The sequence below is a fragment of the Mytilus edulis genome, chromosome 14 (assembly GCF_963676685.1).
Source record: "Mytilus edulis chromosome 14, xbMytEdul2.2, whole genome shotgun sequence".
In the NCBI taxonomy this organism is placed as follows: Eukaryota; Metazoa; Mollusca; class Bivalvia; order Mytilida; family Mytilidae; genus Mytilus; species Mytilus edulis.
This window is the reverse complement of record NC_092357.1, coordinates 39509862-39532061: the sequence shown is the minus strand read 5'-3', so window position 1 is coordinate 39532061 and position 22200 is coordinate 39509862. Positions and strand designations below refer to the sequence as shown.

The 22200-nt window shown below is 31.5% G+C and overlaps 2 protein-coding genes across 2 annotated transcripts in view; both read right to left on the bottom strand.

The window, feature by feature from the left end:
* LOC139503477 (uncharacterized) overlaps positions 1-22200 on the bottom strand; it is a 210555-nt gene that overhangs the window by 28842 nt on the left and 159513 nt on the right. The gene's annotated exons all lie outside the window — the stretch shown is intronic.
* LOC139504188 (C-type lectin domain family 6 member A-like) lies at positions 10862-15580 on the bottom strand. The gene is made up of 4 exons (XM_071294253.1): positions 15460-15580; positions 12317-12399; positions 11409-11502; positions 10862-11103 (listed from the first exon to the last, which is right to left on the bottom strand). The coding sequence occupies exons 1-4, from the start codon at positions 15545-15547 to the stop codon at positions 10862-10864; spliced, it is 507 nt and encodes a 168-aa protein (XP_071150354.1). The 5' UTR covers positions 15548-15580.

The following is a 22200-nucleotide window of genomic DNA, read 5'->3' as shown; positions in this document are numbered from 1 at the left end:
GACTAATTACAGAAAAAAAAAACGGATACATAACACATGTACATAAACCAACATAATCCAACACACAAAAAAAACACACCTCAACGCAAAAAGTGACGTCACATTTGAAATTGTAAAAAAAGCACAAAAAATTACGTCACATTTGAAATTTTAAAACAGCACCCAAAAAATTATGACGTCACATTTGAATGACTAATACTATTTCTCAAAAAATAAGATAGAATTAGGATTGATTTAAGATTATATTTGTACTAAATGCTGATATTACATTTAATAACAATTAAAATTGCAATACTTATTAATATCAAACTGAGGTTGCAATTAGACAATTAACTATAGTATATAGCTATGTCTGGTTTATTCTGAATCAAATTGCAAACGTTGCTCTTCTGTTGCGTCGTTCAGAATTCATCGATATCCATCCTGATTATAAATTTTGGATTTGAGAGTTTCTGATTATGGTACATCAAGAAAAAGATATTCGGCCGCATAAAATTTATAGTGTTATCGTTCATTTTGCAAGCAATCAGTCGATACTGCTTGTGCTGGACTATTATTCCCTAAAGGAATATAATCATCTCAGTAGTGAGTAGCGTAAATACAAAATATCAATCATGTTATCCTGTTGATATAGTCATAATTATAAATTTATTGTTAACAAAACTTTTGAAATAATAGAGCTTTTCAACCTCAGAAATAGATGACATTAGCTGAATTTGGCATTGAGGAATTTTTAGTCCCCAATGCTCTTCAACTTCGTACTTTATTTGGCCTTTTTAACATTTTTATTCGAGCGTTACTGATGAGTCTTCTAAGACGAAACGCACGTCTGGCGTATACACATAGTTTCAATTCTGTATCTGTCAAGAGTTTATTTATCGGTAATGACATGGTTTATAACGAACATTTTTTGTTTTAATTTTCCGTCGATAAATTCATGAATTCAGAAATGTTAAAACAAATGTTAGTTTCAACTTAAACAAGTTGTCTTTCAATTGCGATATTCAATGATTATCCATCTGGCTTTCATTTTTTGTCTTTGAGCGCACCTTAGGTAAATAAAAAACACGGCGGACTAACAAAATTGATAGTGTTATTTCCGTTTTACAATGGTGAATCCAGAAAAGCGCTTCGAGTTTTAATTTTACTAGCACTGTGTCAGGAATATGACAATTGTTATCTATTCGTTTGATGTGTTTGAGGATTTGATATTGCAATTTGATAACGGACTTTTTGATTTGTCCTCGGAGTTCGTTATTTTTGTTCTTTTCCATTTTCGATTCAAATACTAGTTGACTATGAGTCCCCGAGGGTACCATCAGCGCAATCATATACAAACCAATATTAAATTCGTCTTTAATTCAATATAAAGAAACTAAGATTTCAACTCCCTCAGGCAAAGTTGACCTTACACGGATTTGACTATTACTTTTACATCGTTTAAGTCATATATATATTAATATATTGAATTATTGAATAATGTTAGCCGCCGAGTAACTATTTATAAAATAAAGTTTTTTTTTCATTTTCATTCTCACTATATAATAGGATATCATTGAATGTATCACCGAAACAAAGAAAACAAAATGAATGATAGCAAAACGCGTCAATCAGAATCCTTGTACAGTAAAAAAAAATAGTCGCCGTACATTTCATACGCCTTATTTACATACATTTATATGTGTACAGTAGTTTATTTCGAAGAATAGTGTTGTTCAACGTTCCAATTTCGTTCTACCAAAGCATCTAATAGATAGTTGAAGGTTAAGTGTGTTTTGCAAAAAGCTGACCTCGTCACATGCTTCTTTGAAAAGGTACCATCCGGTCCGATTTGAAGAGAGAGAAGGCAAAATTTAGGTCATAATCAGCCCTAAATAGTAGATACATATTTAGGAATCAGTTTCACAAAACTTTACTTGTCATCAAAACAAGTAAAATATAATGAAAATAAGACGAATTTGACATATAGATCAAATGGTCATGCTACACAGTGAATAAGAACCTTTGGTTAACAGATTTTTTTATAAGCAGTACATATCGAGGAATCCCATATTAACACAATGTAATAATAAAGAGATGTTGTATGATTGCCAATGAGACGTTGCCAATAAGACAACTATCCTCAATAGAACAAACAACTGTCTCTCACTTTCTCTCGCAGAATTGTTGTATAATGAAGTCTTAATTTACATTTCGGCATTAAGTTGTTGAGAATTGGATTTTTCAAATGATAACAAGTTTTTAAGTTTAGTTAATTTTTTCATTATGTTGAAACACTAACATGTTCTTTTCTATATCTAATATATCTTTTATTTTTTCTTATTTTGTAGTAGAGTTCTTTGAATTGGTTTATACCTACGTGTTGAAGGACGTTTGCATCGATACATTTTGTTGACCCCTAGACCTACTTACCAAATAAACTTTTGACCAATTTTACAACAGCTAAATTGTGTTTTCCTGTCTACATAAACACATACCTAGCATTTTTTCTGAACTCGGAAATGATGATGTATTTGTGAGAACTTAACTATTATAAACGTTATGAAACCATATTTGAAACGTGGTGATTGTTCAAGTCATCTTTTTTGAGCTTCGAAAGATACGTCTGATGGAAATCTAAACAGTGATTTTTGCGGTTATATTTATTCTTTTTATATAGATGCAATTTTCGACTCTCTCGGTTCAAATCTTTCAAAAGTCATAAATACACGGGTTAATCCTTATTCGCACCCCGAGTTCGATTACAGTTTCAATTTTTAACACTTAAATGCAACAAGTTTTGTTTCTTCTCCCTACATCCTAGAAATATATTATTGAAACCAGAAAAATCTTTTTTTATGTAAATATGGGGAATAAATAATAAAACATCTTTTTATTGTGTCTGTTTATTTAACGCATCAATGTAAAAATATCGGAAATTGATGAGACTGTCATTAATGTGAGAGGGTTAGCGCTATAGAACCAGGTTTAATCTACCATTTTCTACATTTGAAAATGCCTGTACCAAGTCAGGAATATGACAGTTTTTGTCCATTCGTTTTTGATGCGTTTTGTTATTTGATTTTGCCATGTGATTATGGACTTTCCCAATTGATCTTCCTCTAAGTTCAGTATTTTTGTGATTTTACTTTTTATTAACAAAGATTTTAGGTCACTCAAAAGATTACAAAGCGATTGATTGATTGGCGTCAATGCAAAAATGGCTTAATCAATGGATGTCAGTCAGCGTGAAGGTAAACACTGTATTCAATGATGTAAATAATCATGAAAGCTCTGCAGTCATTTCATACATTCCTTAAGATTGTAAAGTAAAGCTAAGTAAATTATGTGAAAGTCAGTTCTACAAACATTGTATATTTTAACCTTATGATTCAACGTTGCAAATGTGGTTTCCAAACTACGTTTTTCTAAGAATCAAATTATATAATAAAATATACATATCATTGAATTGGTATAACACAAATTGTCAACGAAACTGCGACGGTTTAATTCTTAAATGTTTCATCTGTTCGTTGAATCATATCATTACTATTTTTAAATGTTTTATTCATTATTTATTGGAGGTGGTAATAGGTTAAAAAATGTAAACATGTCGATTTATCTCGGGATCAATCAGTAAATGTAGGATAATATTTATATTATACTTCCTGTAAGAATGTCCTTCTATAGTAAAAGTGCTCTATTTTTGTATAGTTTTAAAAGAAATATATAGCGTTAACTGCACTATGCGAAAATAGTTGGCCTTGATGTTGCAACAGACTTTTGATTTAATCGTCTAAACATCAACCCAACAATGTTAGATCTGTAAATTTGCTTTCGCCGGGATTCGAACCCATGCTACTGAGATATCGTGACACCAAAATCGCCTGCACTGTAGCCGTCCCGCTAGACCACACGACCACCTGGGCTTCATAAAAATGAAACTTTTGGTGGCCGGGTGTTACCTTTCTACGTCAGTTTTAATCTAGCGTCATACTACAGTACATGATACATAAGACATGGATATGTTATTTTTTCAGATCAGCTACATTATCTATAGTAAAGGATCCTACAAATTAATGTAAGATACAGTCACAGAAAATAAACATTTTATAAGTACGTCTGAGCCAGTGACAACTCTACAAAAGATTTATCCATCGGATCACCAGCAGTGAGAGTGATACATGGCTGTGTACATTATGTATATACAACTCGTCTAAACATCAACCCAACAATGGTAGATCTGTAAAGGAGTAGGTCCAGTAAGACCTCTTTTCGGCCCCAAAATATAGCAGTTTTACAAAATTGTTAAAATGTAAACTTGTAGTTATTTATTGGATAGTATAATGGTTCTGCTACATAAATATGGGCTTTTTTGACAATACAATGCACATATATTGGGTACTAGCACCAATAAGTCATGCTAAATTACTGAAATCTTCACAATTCCAGCATTTTAGTTAAATTTTAGGCGGTTTCCGTGTAAAACGAAAGTGGCCGCATTCGTGTTCATCCAAAATATTGAAATGGAAGTTGTATTTGATGATAATACATAACATATATAAAGATTGAGGATGAACACGGATGCGGCCACTTTCGTTTTTGACAGAAACCATCTGAAAAGTGACATTTTTTCGCATATTTGGTAGATTTTTCATATTTGAGCTTGAATCGGATCGATTTTTATGACTAAATAAGTTAAAATCTTTCACATAAATGAATTGAATCATATGAAATATACACTTAAGTGTTTAAAAAGTGGTCAAAATCTTTCGTCAGATGAAACTGAAATTTGAGGCCAAAATCGGTCCTTACCGGACCTACTCCTTTGCTTTCGCAAATTTTTTGTTCTTCCCTAGCCGGGATTCGAACCCATGCTACTGAGGTATCGTGACACCAAATCGCCTGCACTGTAGCCGTCCCGCTAGACAACACGACCACCTGGGCTTCATAAAAATGAAGCTTTTGGTGGCCGGGTGTTACCTTACAATATTAGGTTACCTTACAATATTAGGTCAATTTCAGGAAAATATAATTTTTTGTGTATAAGGCTGAGAAACTGGAGAAGGGCGAGGTTCTACCAAGCCCTTCCCCAGTTTTGCGCCGAGTGCAAAAAAGTATATATTTTTAAGACAATATTGACCTAATATTGTTTTTATACTGCAACTTAAATTAATAAAATAATAGCTTTTTTCATCGTAACACAAATGTCAAACTCATTTTCATCCCTTAATGGACTTCTGATTGTGGAGAAAATGTTCCATGATGAAATTGACATTATACAAAATATAGCTATATTACTATATCTAGGAAATAAACACAACTAGTTGCAGTATAAATACAGTTAAAAGGCTTAGTTATACAATTATAATTTTATGTATGTAGGTGTATTCGGGATTTGATAACCTAGAAAGTGTTCGATTTCGAAAAATTAAATTTCATGAACCAGATCGATAATTAATGGTTGTAAAATATGTATAGTTTTTCACATGCGTGAAAATAGAACATATATCTTATGAATGAAATCAAACATAAGGTCGATAAACCGAAACATATTTCTTTATTTTGCTTTCAACGGTATCTTTACTACATACGTTGAAGAAAAGTTTAAATCCATTCATCAAGATTAATATTCACTATCCCGTAACGACCGTGCGAAAATGACATCATCACTTCCGCATTCTATCAAACACTAAATGTAAATCTTTCTCAAATAGACGTCTTTTTCTCCATTTTAGACTACTTGAAACTTCCGAGAATACCCAGGGTCTACAGCATTGGACGTTGTTGTTTTAAATATGTTTGAAATTATATAGCTGCCGACTATTCTTAAACTTAATATTAGTGGCAACGAGCTGTAATTATAAATCAAGGGGATTACCAAATTATTATTATTAGAATTGGAAGGGAATTCCTTCTGAAATGGTGTATAAAGCTAAAAGATTTACCATAATGTCCATTAGTTCATTTCTGGATAAACTTGACACTGGACAAAGAATAAAAACAAAGTATAAGTCAAAATGAAACAAGTAACAGCCCACTATATTGCTTCCTGAGGTACGCACATCGCCTTGTTGTAATGCAACAAAAATATAGTATTGGATATACTAAGCAAGTAGCCATCATATGAAGATTTGGGATAGGATATGTACGTAGTACTCAGAATTATTGGTAAAACGTGCAAAGAGACACAAAAAATAGGAATAGACAACACAAGCAAATAGAATTGGAATAACATTATTTTTCACCGGTCACTCGTTTATTATGACTTTAACAAAATTTGTTTATATAGCTTTTTTAAATAAATGTAGAGCTCTTTAGTAATATTTCTTTAGTAAGCCTTTTCAAATTCTTCTTTTCCATCAATGTGCCCTTCAAAGTAATGAATAGACATCTCTGTCAATGATAACAAAAACAAAAAAGTGTGTTTGTTTTAAAGGGCAAGAAAAGAATAGGAGACCCTTGTAAGATTGGTTAACTTGATTGGTCTCATTCTGAAAACTTGAAACGAGAACAGGCACGGATAATTGAATGTTCATCAGTTATGTATAATAATAGTTAATATACATGAAAAATCAATAAATAAGGATCAGGTATATGTCAAAGATAACTCATATACATGTATTTTTTAACTATTATCATTGATGAACAGATATATATATATATTTGTTTATCAGAATAGTATGCTTGTTTTAGTGGACATGGTGGTACATAAAATCGAATATTTAAAGGCCTGATGATGCCATTTACCGGGAACAAATGATCTACAACGAGACTGTTTACCATCAAACGCAGGAGAAATCATTCATGGTAGAATTAACAGAAATGGATAAGACAAAAGATAGTATATTTTGCAAAATTCAATCAGATTGGACACTTAAAAGTCAAAAAGGCTTTACATTTGAGCTGTTTTAGATTGTTGATAGAGTTAGCCTTAAGAATTCGATATATGACTTGACTCTTTCAACGGAATCAGTTATCCATATGATAAGTGAAAAATTATATGTACCTTACAACACCGAATGGTCTGTTACAGCTCTTTTTCGCACAAGGGCTCTAGCGCCAGCGCACGGCAGATACTAAAGGCCGCTTAAACTCGTAGACGACAGACCTTGTATGTTTTGTCTGAAGTGTAGATTAGAAACTGGAAAACATTTTCTTATGAAATGTTCGCTTTATGACGATATTCGATATAATCTGTTTTACGAATGTTCAAAATTTATTCATGATTTTTGCGGCATAAATGTAGATAGTAATATCGTTGAAATTATAGACCGACATTATTTGCAGTATTTACTATGCATTTATTAAATAAATGATTCTGGCGAAGAACATTATTTTACAGTTGTTTATGAAACTTTTATAAGCCTGAGATTTTGAGCAGTATAACTTATAGAAAATTAGAAAAAGTATGAATTAGACAATTTAAAAATAAATGAATAACAGTAATATGAATATATATATTGATTAGTAAATTTTAATGGTCAATTTGAAGACACTTGCATGTTTTGAAGTGATCCATTGAAATTGTTATAGAATGTTAACAGTTTTATAGTGTTTCATACGTATGGATAAATATTAAAATTGTTATGTGTATATATTTATGTTATGTTGCTTTTTAATGTAAATCAATATGAGACTTTATTTTTAAAACTATAGTGGCCGGTTAAGGCCATTTTGCGTTTCGCGTTTTCGCCCTTTATATCATATTGGGCGAAAACTTGAAAACGCGAAATCGCTAAGTCGAAAACGCAAAAACGCGAAGTCGAAACGCGAAAAGGCGAAATAATTTTTCTTTCTGATTTCGCGTTTTCGACTTCGCGATTTCCCGTTTCTTGCGTTTTCGCCGTATAAAAAACGAAGGATGAAAACGCAAAAACGCAAAAACGCAAAAACGCAGAATGGCCTTTACCGGCCACCATACATAAGTGACTTTTGACTCCGGACTATATATGTTTTCGACATGTCATACACTCTGTGATAGGATATCCTGGTACTCTGTCATTTAAAAGGAACGGAGAGTTTACTATTCACTTTAATAAAAAGTTCAGGTCAATGATTTTTTTCATTGTACATGTAGATTATATTAATCCGTAAAATATATATATTTTACTTTACATAAATATATATATCTTTATTGATAAGCTTATTCATGTCTGTATGAGGTCTTTATTTTTGTAAATAAAAGTTTAAATTCTTTTCTGTGTTTGTTATGTTCTGTTACTTTTCATCGCCTCTATGAAATCAAAAAACTGATGGTTAATTGCATTCTATTATTGCTCATTTGACTTCTTTATATTAGAAAACAAAAATTCTTAAAGTATAAAGTATTTGATATAGCATATATTTGAAGGTATGTTTCATAGTACAATAAGACTTTACACATAATTAAAACTAGAATGACCTAAACTATATAGCTAGCACACAAAAGTTGGTTTCAGTCAAATCTGATTAGATTGTTTAATAGACGTATTTAAACTTGAATGCAAATTTGTCCGCTATTACGTAAAAACATACATGTTCCAGTAAAACTTGACACCAATTTTAAAATTTAACGTCACAATTCAAAGGTAATTGTTGCTTGGTGTCTAAAGGTTATTCGGAGCTGATCTAATGTCATTTGGAGACAAAATTCAGCTATTCCAAAAGCGCAGATTCGATTATTGTCTTCACATATAGCATAGGTCTCTTAATTATCCAAGTTAATTAGAAAATGCTAGACATATTGATGCTTTTGATTGAACAAATAGTGGGTTGTAATTTGAATCAGAAAAATACTGCCAATCAACGCTTCAGTACAGTTATTTAAAATTGTATCAAACATTTCATTTTGTTTATAATTTTCTTGGCGTTCTGATATAGGAATTAAAATATAACATGTCATATGATTGCCAATGAGACAATTTTTTGCAGAGTTCAAATGATATGGATATAAGCAATTATAGGTCAGTGTGTTTAATCGGTTTAAATAATCAATATAAAACGATTGTTTGCACAATATGTATTACAAGTGAGAGGTTTAGCTAGCAATTAAACAAGGTGTAATTCGCCGTTTTTCTACATAAAAAATGTCTCTACCAAGTCACAAATATGACAGTTGTTATCCATTCGTTTGAAGTGTTTGAGCATTTGATTTGCCGTTTCATTAGGGACTTTCCGTTTGGAAATTGTCTCGGAGTTCGGTATTTTTGTTGACATCGCAACTCAAATGAAATTGTAAACATATCGATGTATAATAACTACGGGTAATCTGTTATTGAAACGAAGTGTCCATTTAACTTCTTTAACGATTTGTTGCACCTAAAATCGTAACTGTCGATAAATTACAGTCGCTTTAATCTTGTGTAAAGGAGTAGGTACAGTAAGACCCCTTTTTGGCCCTAAAATATAACAGTTTTACAAAATTGTTAAAATGTAAACTTTTAGTTATTTATTGGACAGTAGAATGCTTCTGCTACATAAATATGGGCTGTTTTTGACTATACAATGCATATATATCCGGTACTAGCACCATTAAGTCATGCTAAATTTCTTCACAATTCTAGAATTTTAGTTAAATTTTAGACGGTTTTCGTGTAAAACGAAAGTGGCCGCATTCGTGTTCATCCTTAATATTGAAATGTAAGTTGTATTTGATGATAATACATAACATATATAAAAGTTGAGGATGAAGACGGATGCGGCCCATTTCATTTTTTCCAAAAACCATCTGAAAAGTGACATTTTTCGGCATATTTGGTAGATTTTTCATATTTAAGCTTGAATCGGATCGTTTTTAATGACTAAATCAGTTAAAATCTTTCCCAAAAACTAATTAATTCAAATTAAATAGACACTTTTAAAAGTATTTAAAAAGTGGTCAAAATCTTTCGTCAGATGAACCTGAAATTTGAGGCCAAAATCGGTCCTTACAGGACCTACTCCTTTTATAGATTGCTACTTCATACCGAGTCCGTTGTGTGAATTTAGGTTGTATATAACCTTAAATCAAATCATATATTTTTTTAAAAAATGTGATATACAATGTTATCTCGGAAGTGTTCCGCTGTAATCTGAATGTAGATATTTAGCTTCATAATTTGGTATCAGTTTCAAGTCAATAAGCATTTGGACATTAGAAGTGGTTCAATGTAAAAAGAAAGATAATTTCCCGTTTTCAGATTATAAAAAAAGTACTGTAACCTTTATTTTGTGGAATTGGTGTAAGTAAGCCATCTTCTGTGTTGTGCATGTAAATTCTTCTTTTTTTTGGGGGGGGGGGGCAAATCTCGACGATTCTATAATCTTTGAAACTGGATTATTGTTTTGCTAACATAACAGCAGTTGTTCGCCTTGAAGTCTCTGTGGAAAATGATAAACTTAAATTTTAAACGGATTTTGTCCTTCCTTTGATTTCATGGTATCTGCGGCCTTGTTTTGCAGATTAGCATAGTCAACTCACTACCATGTAATATTTACATCGTGCTTAAAACACCATTTTATATGGAAATATTTGGAATATGACCATTACACAACTGTGATAAAACGCAACCAATGCACTTTAAAACAGAGGTCATGGTGTTATCAGAAGCAAGAATGTCATCATATAATAAGGGATTACGTTAGATTGTATCACAGTACTCTTTTACTTCACGAAAAAAAACACAATCATTGCATTTGATCTTGTAGAAAAAGATATGGTACAAGTGTCTAAAATTATTTGAAAAGTATCAAAGAGAAAAGTAAAGATCCTCAAATAAAAAAAAAAGCACAGCAACATGACCAGTAAATACCAGTATTGTTAACTATCTAAAAATGAATGTGCATCCTCTCGTGTATTTTCCAAAAACTGCATGTTTGCAATGACAACAAAACAGCAATCATCAAAATATATTTATTATTATCATTTCTCGCAAATATATCCACTTCTCAATGACGGATGGTCACAGTATACATCGTGGAAGGTATATCTTTCTCCTGCATAAAACATCATGCAGTCTTGTGGGGCAGAATTTGATCTTTCAGGTTGTCTAGCACCGAAAGCTTTGTATGTCATCTTATTCATTTTACCCTTCTGTATCCATCTCCAGTCTCCGTCAGGGACGTATCTGTTTATATTGCGCCCTCCGACATGGAAGTGTAAACCTTGAAAAAAAGACACATGATCATTTCATAAATACCTTTGAAATCTTACAATGCTATGATGAACTGCATTGTCAGTAAGATATATAGATTTATGAATTATGACTGTATGATTTGCTAAAACACTGAGTGAAAATAATGAAAAATATAATGCAAATATTTGTTATCATGAGAACGGAATAAGACATTTTAGATATATTTCTAAACTTATTTTACGTCGGCCAGGACTCATACATAAATAAACCATATTGTTTGATTTGAAATCGAGCTGAAAAATATCATTTAAACAGTGATGTTTGCTAATATACCTGTTTTCATTAGTTGAAGTTCATATTTCATCAACATGGTTTCTTCCAGAGTCTCAAAATTGGCAAGGTATGCACCACGCCGTAAACACAGTGCCTAGTAAGAAGATAAAGTTAAATTTTGTAATGTATGTAAAGATTTGATAAAATTTCAAAATGAATACAATATGATATTATTTGCTATGTCTTTTGAAAGGTTTTGTTAACGCACTTATCAGTCAAATTAAATTCAGGTTATTTTATTACATCCAATAGTTTTGATAAATATTAGATTATGCAACATATACATTTAAATATTACTTCCGGTCCTGAAAGCATAATGTTGTTTTTTAGGGGTTTTCTTCCGCCATTAACTATGATTTAAACCAGATGTTTATAGTTTATGAGTCGCAAGGATCCTGTCTCATTTACGCATACTCCAAAACTCCTTTTATTCATATTATAAAAAAAACAAGTGTCCAAACAGTATGTCGATCTAATGACTCGTAATCAGTCTAGAAAAACTGTCAAGTCATCTAACTGAAATGACCTCTAGAAACAATTTAGAATAAATTTCAAATGTTGCATTTAATTCTTCTTTCATTTATGAGCGTCATAATTGCCATTAAGTGTGTACTTCACAAATCTGAAATGTTGTTATTCCGATGTGATTCAGATTGTGACTTTGTGACTTTGTACATCAATAAACTCCTTTACAATAAACTATGATACGATATGTAATTATCAGATATCAAACATGGGAAACCTCAATTGCCTGAAATAATATAATGTATCGTACCAACTTGTTAAACAACTAGTTTCTGGTGCACCCGAGACCAAATGTTTAGACAGTCATACATACGAAAGATTTGGAGCATACATACATAATTTTACTACATATCTAAACAATTCAACACTATTTATAAACTTACAAATGCTTTATCTGCAGTCGCTTTCTCTTTGCTTATGAAGTAACAACTATCCCCTATTGTGCGAAATGGGTACTTGCATTCTTCTGGGAAATAGGAAGTTCAAGATTAAATTAACATAGTACATTATATACACCAGTTTACATATATATGCTTGCATATGCATATTTTCATTAAGTGTTAGCTCTTCCCACCTACATGTAATAAATAAAGACAGTTGTTAGTATAATGCGTCCAAAATAGGATGGAAACAGTATTTCTGGTGGTTACTGATGCCATTAACTTACAAACTGAAGGAGTTTGTGCATGTTTGTGAGTTAGCGGTCTAGTTCATGCATCAAACCCCGTGTTTAAGCCAAATAATGTTGAACCAATACTTTATGTTTAGATATTAGCAGATATTGAATTAAGTATAAGAATGATACGGTCGTGTTGATAAATTGCACATTTTATTCATTTGAAATGGTAGTTAATATTATATGTATATCATGTAAATATCAATAATTCATAAAAAGATGAAACAGAAAGTTATTATCCAATGATATAGAAGTAAGATTTTTATTGAAATTAGATCAATATTTTAAGAGCTATCACTTTGATATCAACATATATAGATATAGGAAGATGTGGTATGAGTGCCAATGATACAACTCTCCATCCAAGTCACAATTGAAAAAAGTAAACCATTATAGGTCAAGGTACGGTCTTCAACACGGAGCCTTGGCTCACACAGAACAACAAGCTATAAAGGGCCCCAAAATATTATTAGTGTAAAACCATTCAAACGGGAAAACCAACGGTCTAATCTATATAAAAAAAAACGAGAAACGAGAAACACATATTAAACAAACGACAACTACGGAACATCGGATTCCTGTTCATTGTGCAAATTTTATCTATATTTTTCTGACAAACAGTCATGATACTAACGAAATATTTAAGTAGAGATTTATAAAACATATTGATTATATAAAAAAATTTCTCATAGTTTCAGAATAGAACATTGCATATAGTTTACTCTAACTTTCACGAGCTCGAGATGTTCAAAATTAGCAGAAGTAGTCTGAATTTTTACTAGATAGCATTTTTGTTCGCTTTGGGGATTCCGTATATCGTCAGATTGTCGGAATTCCAATGGGGACTAACTGTGCACCACTTATTGCGGACCTGTTTTTGTATTGTTATGAGTTACAATTTATGACAAAAATAAGCAAAGACCCATCGAAACAACATCTGATAAACAAATTTAATAATACTTTTAGATATTTGGATGATATTTTGGCTCTCAATAATGACGACTTCAGTATGTATATTAATGAAATTTATCCTGTTGAACTTACTTTAAATAAAGCTAATACTAACAATGACCACTGCCCTTTTCTCGATCTTGATATCTATATCACTAATGGAAAGCTGAATACTAAAATTTATGATAAAAGGGATGATTTTTCATTTCCTATCGTTAATTATCCGTTTTTAGATGGTGACGTTCCCTTGTCACCATCTTACGGTGTTTATATATCTCAACTTGTACGATTCGCTCGTGTATGTAACAATGTTTTAGATTTTAACGAGAGAAATATATGTATTACTGAAAAATTATTACACCAGGGTTTTCGATATCACAAACTAGTCAAAACATTTACTAAATTTTATCATCGGTATAAAGACATCATTCGTAAATAAAGCTCAACATGCAGACTTCTAATACGTTCAGGTATTTCACATCCAATTTTTATGGAAATATTCTTTATAAAGCACAAAGGTGTCAGTATTCACCTCAGAAACTTACAAAACCTTTGAATAGACTTATTAAGAAGGGATATAATTACGATACTGTTGTCAAGTCATTAAAGATTGTATATTTTGGTGTTAATATTGAGTCACTGATAAGGTCTTTGCATCGGAACTAAACACATTTATTCTAAATACAGTTGTTGGCATGACACGGGTTATGTTCTTCTCATATATGTTATGATGGTATGATACTAAACCCCTAACGGGAAGGATTGTGCCTGATGTTCATATGATGAAATCATAATCTTTCAGTCAGTTTAATTGAAGTCTGGAGCTGGCATGTCAGTTAACTGCTAGTAGTCTGTTGTTATTTATGTATTATTGTCATTTTGTTTATTTTCTTTGGTTACATCTTCTGACATCAGACTCGGACTTCTCTTGAACTGAATTTAAATGTGCGTATTGTTATGCGTTTACTTTTCTACATTGGTTAAATCGAACCAAGTACAGTTATTTATGATGCGCACCACTGGAAGTGTTTACATGCATTACAACACATACTTATTTATGTTGCTAGTGTACCAACATTTGATTATACACTTATAGAATGCAACCACAACGAAAATTCTACGTTAAATCCTTGAAATATTACAAAGACGATCGAGCTACCAGTTATGCAATCTCAGCATATAGTTGAGAAACAGTGGCAGTAACGGATTTTGAGAAACTTAACATAATCCTGAATGTAGGCGACAAATCAGCAGATTAATAATAGTAATAAAATAAACTCCACCTGCTTTCATACTGTTTTACTTGCACTTACATTGTATAAAGATCGACCTGCAAGGTTGACGATTGCACCGCAGTATCAGCGATATGGAAGTTCACTGAAGATCAGTGGTATATATCGTATAGAATTTTTACTTTTAAAATTGACAGACGATTTTCTTTAGTAATTTCTTTGTAAATTTCCGAAACATAAGTAAAAGACTAAAGCTGATTCGATTTCGAGCCCATCAATTATCGATCTAAACAGTTACATTATCAAACTCTTTACAACCCTACTGTAAACTTCAAATCAAAATTCCGATTTCCTCAACTTTGAAACTTCAATTACCATCATATGTGTCTCTGCTTCAGGTATCTTTTGTATCTCTGTTATTTTAATTCAACCGAAATGTGACCATTTTATAATCAAATGTGTTTGTAGAGGGTTGGGATTGTTAATTAATATAATTTTCAAGCAAACATGTTTTGTCAACAGCAATATTAGTTAAATTGTTTTTGCGTCATATGCATTACGACATATTAAGTGACATAATAATGTTAATTTAGATATATTGACTGCGCATGCCTACACAGTCTTTACTTATAATTAATGATTTATAACATGAAAGTATGTAACATACCAGAATTGCCTTCTGCATGGCTCCTCGCAATCAAGACGTCACCGTACAGGACAAATAAACTAAGCGCAACAGCAAAAATACTTAACATGTTTAGTTGAATGAAGAATGGAGAACCACGAAACAGTACATTGATTTATATATATATAAATGAGCTTAAATTTCAGTTAATGGTGGCAACATATGTTTCTATTGTTTTCAAAGTATCAATGTCAAATGTATAAAACACCGGTCAGCAAATAGATATAAGATGTGGCATGAGTGCTGTCGATCATGCCTCAAATAAATGACAATATCTCAAAATGATTTGATGAGACATTCAAATCGACGGTTTTGATGGTCTCAGAAAAAGAATAAATATATCAAGGTTGATATTAAAAGTCAAAAATCGTATTCCGTTTTTAAATTTACCACTCAAAATTTGTATTCTATTATTCTGATTTATTTTTAGAAAGTTCTTAATGTGACACATCTTGTCATTAATCATAACGGAAAATGTGAAAAAAAACGATGATGATTTTTTTATAAATTTAAATGATCGAAAATTATTGTATAACAATAAATCTCAGAGGATACGTATATAGAAGTCCATAACCACTTTGAATAATTAATCTTACTTTGTTTTAGGCAAACCTGGTTTATCGCAGCTAAATACGCATTCAGGAAAATCCGTAAAGAAATGTTAAAATTAAGTAAATGACCTCTCGGTTAACTCAATGAATTGATAGAAACTGTTTTTGTCGAAATTTGAGAATGTCATTGATTTAGTTAAGATACAGATAAGATCAGATAAGATATTTTTAATCCAATGAAAGGCCCCTTGAAAAGCAAAGTAAGTTATTATAATGATTGGTTTACAATAGCCAGAAATATTTTTGAAAATCACATATAGTATGAATATAATAAACTAATACATGTATTAAATTGACAGTTTTCTGAGTTCAAAACATTTATTAATATGAATTCAAATAATTTTGAATACTTTTAACTTTTCTTGAATTAAAAGCCTAATGAACTTGGCACTTGTGTTTGATATTACAAAAGTTTACAACTTATCAAAATTTTATCATAAAGTTTAACTCTTTTTTCAAGAGATAATAAAGGAGACATTCACCTTTAAAATGATGTTCGTCTTCAACTTCGAATTCATCCAACGTACATTTTTTTCATAACCTTTTTAGTTTTTCTTTATGTTTTTTTGCATATATATTCGTCTCTTATTTAAGTTGGTGTGCACTTATTCTGATCTTTCATACTGCTTAATTTTCTATCTTTAAATTTCAAAAAATTCTTTGCACCAACAAAAACATCAATTGCAAGAGTTCCCTTTATCATTATTTTTTATTAGTATTTATCAGTATTTATTAAAAATCTTTCCAATCACTCAGGAAATTTTCATACAAAATGTTGAACTCCGAGGAAAATTATAAACTGACAATCCCATAGCAGAAGATGAAATGAAGACCTCGTTTGAATGACAGTCGCATAAAATTCCAATATATTGACAACGATGTATTAACAAAAAAAAAACATACATAATAGGTAAAAATGTAAAAAAAAAAAAATAGGGATACAGTATTCAACATTGGGGTATAATCTTAATTATTATAAAAACAACCAAATATGTCAACAACGAAAAACAAAAAGGCTAATAGACAAAGCCGTTTGGCAAAAACGAAAGACAAGAATACAAAAACCATCCTACATGTAAGCATATTTAAGTATTTGCAATAAATTTTTAAAATGTATCTTAGGAAATCTTCCTAGTCCAGACAGAACAGCAAAATAACTTGTTTTTCTGTTAACTCCAAGAATATGTTTCATAAATTTTGTGTGTTATTTTTCAGATTTGTCTTTTGAAAAAACTTTTCTAATATGTAATCATTCTTCTTCCTTACATGCAGTTGAAGTAGTTGAATTCATTTAATCATGGGTTTGGCATTTATATTCGATAATTTTATCCCGAGTAATAGCGAGTGATCTACGTTGACCATAAATTATTTCGATAGTAATAGGACACATACAGTAACTTTCGCAACTGTGAAAGCCCCATAGATAGGATATGTTTTTATCTGGTTTATTTTACCTCACATGCTTAAAAAATAATTTTCTTTATTGTAATCATGCATATTGTTCTGATTGTAAAACATATGAAATAGATAACGAATAACTATTACACAACCCTGTTTGAAAAAAAACTATCTTAATACCAATAAATGATAAACGCGTGTGTCTTTATTTGAAAGTCATGTGACTTCATTCGAAAGTCATGTGTATTCAGTTTCAAGGTGAGTAACGAACACAAATCAGTGTCAACTTGTATGAAAGGTTTCATTGAATTACTCCATGGAAGTAGAGTGTCATATCGTATAAAACATCAACTTTGATTTATAACAATCTGTCGGAATGAAATTATTATAATGCATCAGTGGTACTGATCGGATGACAACAAGCGTAACTTTCTCAATCCAACTGTATGTGGCTAAGGGAAGCCGACATTCTGAATTCTCGCTATATATTGACATATTATTTATCCTATAACAAATAAATAAAGATTAACTTTTTTTCACCTGAGAATGTTCTTTTTAACCAATTTTATTACTTTCTTATGCAAACAAAATTAGAAAAACCTGAAAACGCCAAGTGTTTACATTTGAATTTGGAAGCATACCTATCACTTCTTCTTGTTACAAAATACGATAATATCATTTTGCAGACTTTTCGTTTGATGAAATATTCACCAAATTTATCAATGAAATTGGACTGATTTGCTTGTTTTGTATACGCATAGAGATAAGCGTATTGCATTTGAAGCTTCGTCCACGTAAAATGTTTTAATCAGTTGTAGTAGTAATATAACCACAGATCAAACCATTTTTGTCAAATTTAATAAATATATTGATAGAGTTTACACTGAGAGCGTTTTTTCTTGCTTTTCCGGATAATAAAAATCATATAATCTATGTTTTCAGCGATGATAAAAGAAATCTTCCCGATAAAGACCATTGTATATAAAATACGATAGTAAAAGGGTATACAACATGCACATTGCATTGCATGGAATAATATCTTGTGGCAATAACTTGTAATGAAAGTTTACAATCCAGAAAGTTGGTCGCACAATCCAAATCACACACATCATGAATATTAAGATATATCGCTGTAGCCTAATTGTACTGTCACACGTCAAACACAGCTGATGATGCAGACCTGAAAAATGCAAATTTTGAAAATGAGTAGAAAGATAGATCAGATGTAGATTATTTATTCACTGCTGACATTTATTCACTGCTGACATTTATTCACTGCTGTCATTTATTCACTGCTATCATTTATTCACTGCTGACATTTAAAATAACATACTATCATCTCATAGGTTAATATGACACATCATAGAAATAAAGATCGGTTTTATTGATTGTTTGCTTTTGTGAGAGACGTATTTGATATATTTCTGGACTGTTGAAGCATGATTTGCCTTTGGTTTTTCTTCATTGTTGAAGGCCTTACGGGAACCTGTATTTGTTATTGAAGAGCAATAACTCCAATAAGGAATAGTCTGGCAATTTCGGTCATGTCAATCTAATTTTAGATCTTGTCTTTCTCATCATTTGTCCAATTAAAAAATCCTCTCTATCAGTTATTGTTTGAAAATAAAAGAAAAAAACAGAAAAAAAGATTTAGAATTTTGACATTTAAGGGTAATTACTCATACATGAGTCATCTATAAATAGGTGTTTTACTAAATAGACGTGAGGATAATCTTAACATCCCGAAATAACAGATTTTCTCTATTCGTTTCGGTTTTCAATATAATGCATTTTGACCCTTTCGGACTATTTTAAGTTATGCAAGCCATTTTAATTACCAAGCTAATAATTTATACTAGATACCCGAAAAATGATTATGGCAAATAAAAATGAGAATGGAAATGGGGAATGTGTCAAAGAGACAACAACCCGACCATAGAACATACAAAAGCAGAAGGTCACCAATAGGCTTTCAATGCAGCGAGAAATTCCCGTACCCGGAGACGTCCTTCAGCTGGCCCATACACAAATATAAATACTAGTTCTGATCAGTGATTATGAACGCCATCCTAAACTCCAAATTATACACAAGAAACTAAAATTAAAAATAATACAAGACTAATAAAGGCAAGAGGCTCGTAGATTTGGCCAAGCATTTTCAGAGGAGCAGATTTGTATTCAAGATAAATGACAAACACGAAAATCTTCGTAAAAATTGTCATTGAAGAGCAATAACTCCATTTAGGAGAAGTCTGACAATTTCGCCCATCTAAATTTATTTGTAGATATTTCCATCTAACTTGTGGTCATAGTTAGAAATTACTCTCTGTCTATTATAGTTTTCAAAATATAAGACAAAATTGAAAAATGATCATAAAATATGATATTAAAGGGCAATAACTCCTATAAGGAATCGTCTGATAATTTTGACTTAAATCGACAGCAGGTAGATTTCAACATCCTACCCATTTCTCCTGCTGTTTTTTTTTCTCTATTTATACCGGTTTTCATTATATTCGACAAAACGTTACCCCAGTGTTCTATTTCTAGACATGTTGCTCATTTTAATCGACAGACAGGGTTATGAACACATTTTAAAAACTTTATACCAAAATGTTAATTGTGACCAAATATGGTTAACTTTGACCAAGTTGGTTTACAGAACAAGATTTTTGTAAAGTTAGCGACGACGACAACGACCAACGATGGATGTCAAATGATGAGTAAAATTCACTTGAACCTTAAGACCAGAATTCCAAAATATTGTAAAGATTCAGTTCTTAATCAAAATCTTGTTAGAATTTCATGGTTTTTCCAAGGGCCAAAACATAGCAATAACAGTGAAAGTTACGGTTTTGTTTGTTTGTACGTTTAATGACCGTTTCTCAAAAATGTATTCATATCCGGTTGATATTTTGGCATTTTTGTCGAGCCTTCGACTTTAGTTTAATAACTTTCATAAACTATCCTTGATTTGTACCAAACTTGGACAGAAGCTTGTTTATGATCATAAGATAGTATCAAAAAGAAAATTTTGTAAAAATAAATCTCCACTTTTCCGTATTTTACTTATAAATGGACTTAGTTTTTCTTCCAGTTAACATTACATACAGTCTGCAGTTAAAGTTTATAAAACATTTATTAGATTCATAAACTATCCTGGATTTTTTACCAAACTTGGAAGCTTCTTTCAATCAAAAGACAGTATCGAGAGGGAAATTTTTATTGATGTGTTTCCTCATTTTTGTTGAGTCTGCGATTAACAGCAAAAGTAGGCGAGACACTGGGTTCCGTGGAACCCTTACGAATGTTTCTAAAACTCGATATATGTCTTAACATACAATTGTAGTATGCTGATCTTCAGTTATATTTTTCATGAAGTTTCTGTCTTATTAATAACTACTCGCAGCTCAATAGCAGAAGTTTAAAATTTCAAATATTGCAATAATATCTAGAAACATTTCAAATTTTAACAAAATACATCAATTTACCTTGTTGCCCGCGACTGAACACACTTTCCTTTCTATTCCAGAGCAGGATCATCGTAAAAGGAGCAAGCATAAAAACATATTCATAAATACAATACCAGAATGAATTGTAGCATTGCAACACAGATATTGTGAACATATTTTCAAATATTCCACATTTGCTTTTCAAAACGCTATTATTAAAAGCATTGGAAGTGCCTTTTAACGTAACGTTACCGTGTGAGTAATGGTTATTGAAGCTGCGAACAACCCAAGTTCCAAAAACTAATAACACGAACTTAAAAATGTAAACTGTAAATGCAAATTATATTTTCCTCAATTCTTTGGTGCAGATCACGGCGAATGTAAATGAGAAACATGCCACGGGAAATGTATAAACATCAAATCCGAAATCACTTATTCCATGTATATGATATGTTGATTTCAGCCAGATCATTGATGCAAAGCTATGGTGAAAAAATCCGATAAACATAGCAAAGAACAAACTGTTTGAACTTATATAGTCATACTTAAAGAATTTCGATAGATATGCGATAATTACCAGCATCCCTAAACCCACAGACAAAACAACGCAGGCTAATTGAAAATATTCATTGAATATTTTAAAAGAGTTGATTGTAGGAATGTTGAACATCTTTCACCGCTGCTTTCCTTTTTTTCTTTCCTTATCTTTGTAGTGACGAACTGTTCTATTGGTTCTATAATCAAAGTAAAAATTTAAAAATATTAATTGATAGCAATTGTAAAAATACCCAAACATTTGACGAATATATTTGAATAACCGCGACACCAATCAGTTTGTTTTATTAAAAAAATATCTTACGAGCGAACGTAGAAATGGGGAATGTGCCAAAAAGACAACAACCCGACCATATAGCAAACAACATCAGAAGGTCACCAACAGGTCTTCAATACAGCGAGAAATTCCCGCACCCGGAGGCGTCCTTCACCTGGCCCCTAAACAAATACATATTGTGCATAGGACCGGAGAATAAACCAAATGTTTCGGGAGATCTAACTTCTCATTGCAAAGGACCGGAGAACAAACCAAATGTTCCGGGAGATCTAACTTCTCCTTGCATAGGACCGGAGAACAAACCAAATGTTTAGGGAGATCTAACTTCTCATTGCATAGGACCGGAGAACAGACCAAATGTTTAGGGAGATCAAACTTTTCAATGCATAGGACCGGAGAACAAACCAAATGATTCGGGAGATCTAACTTC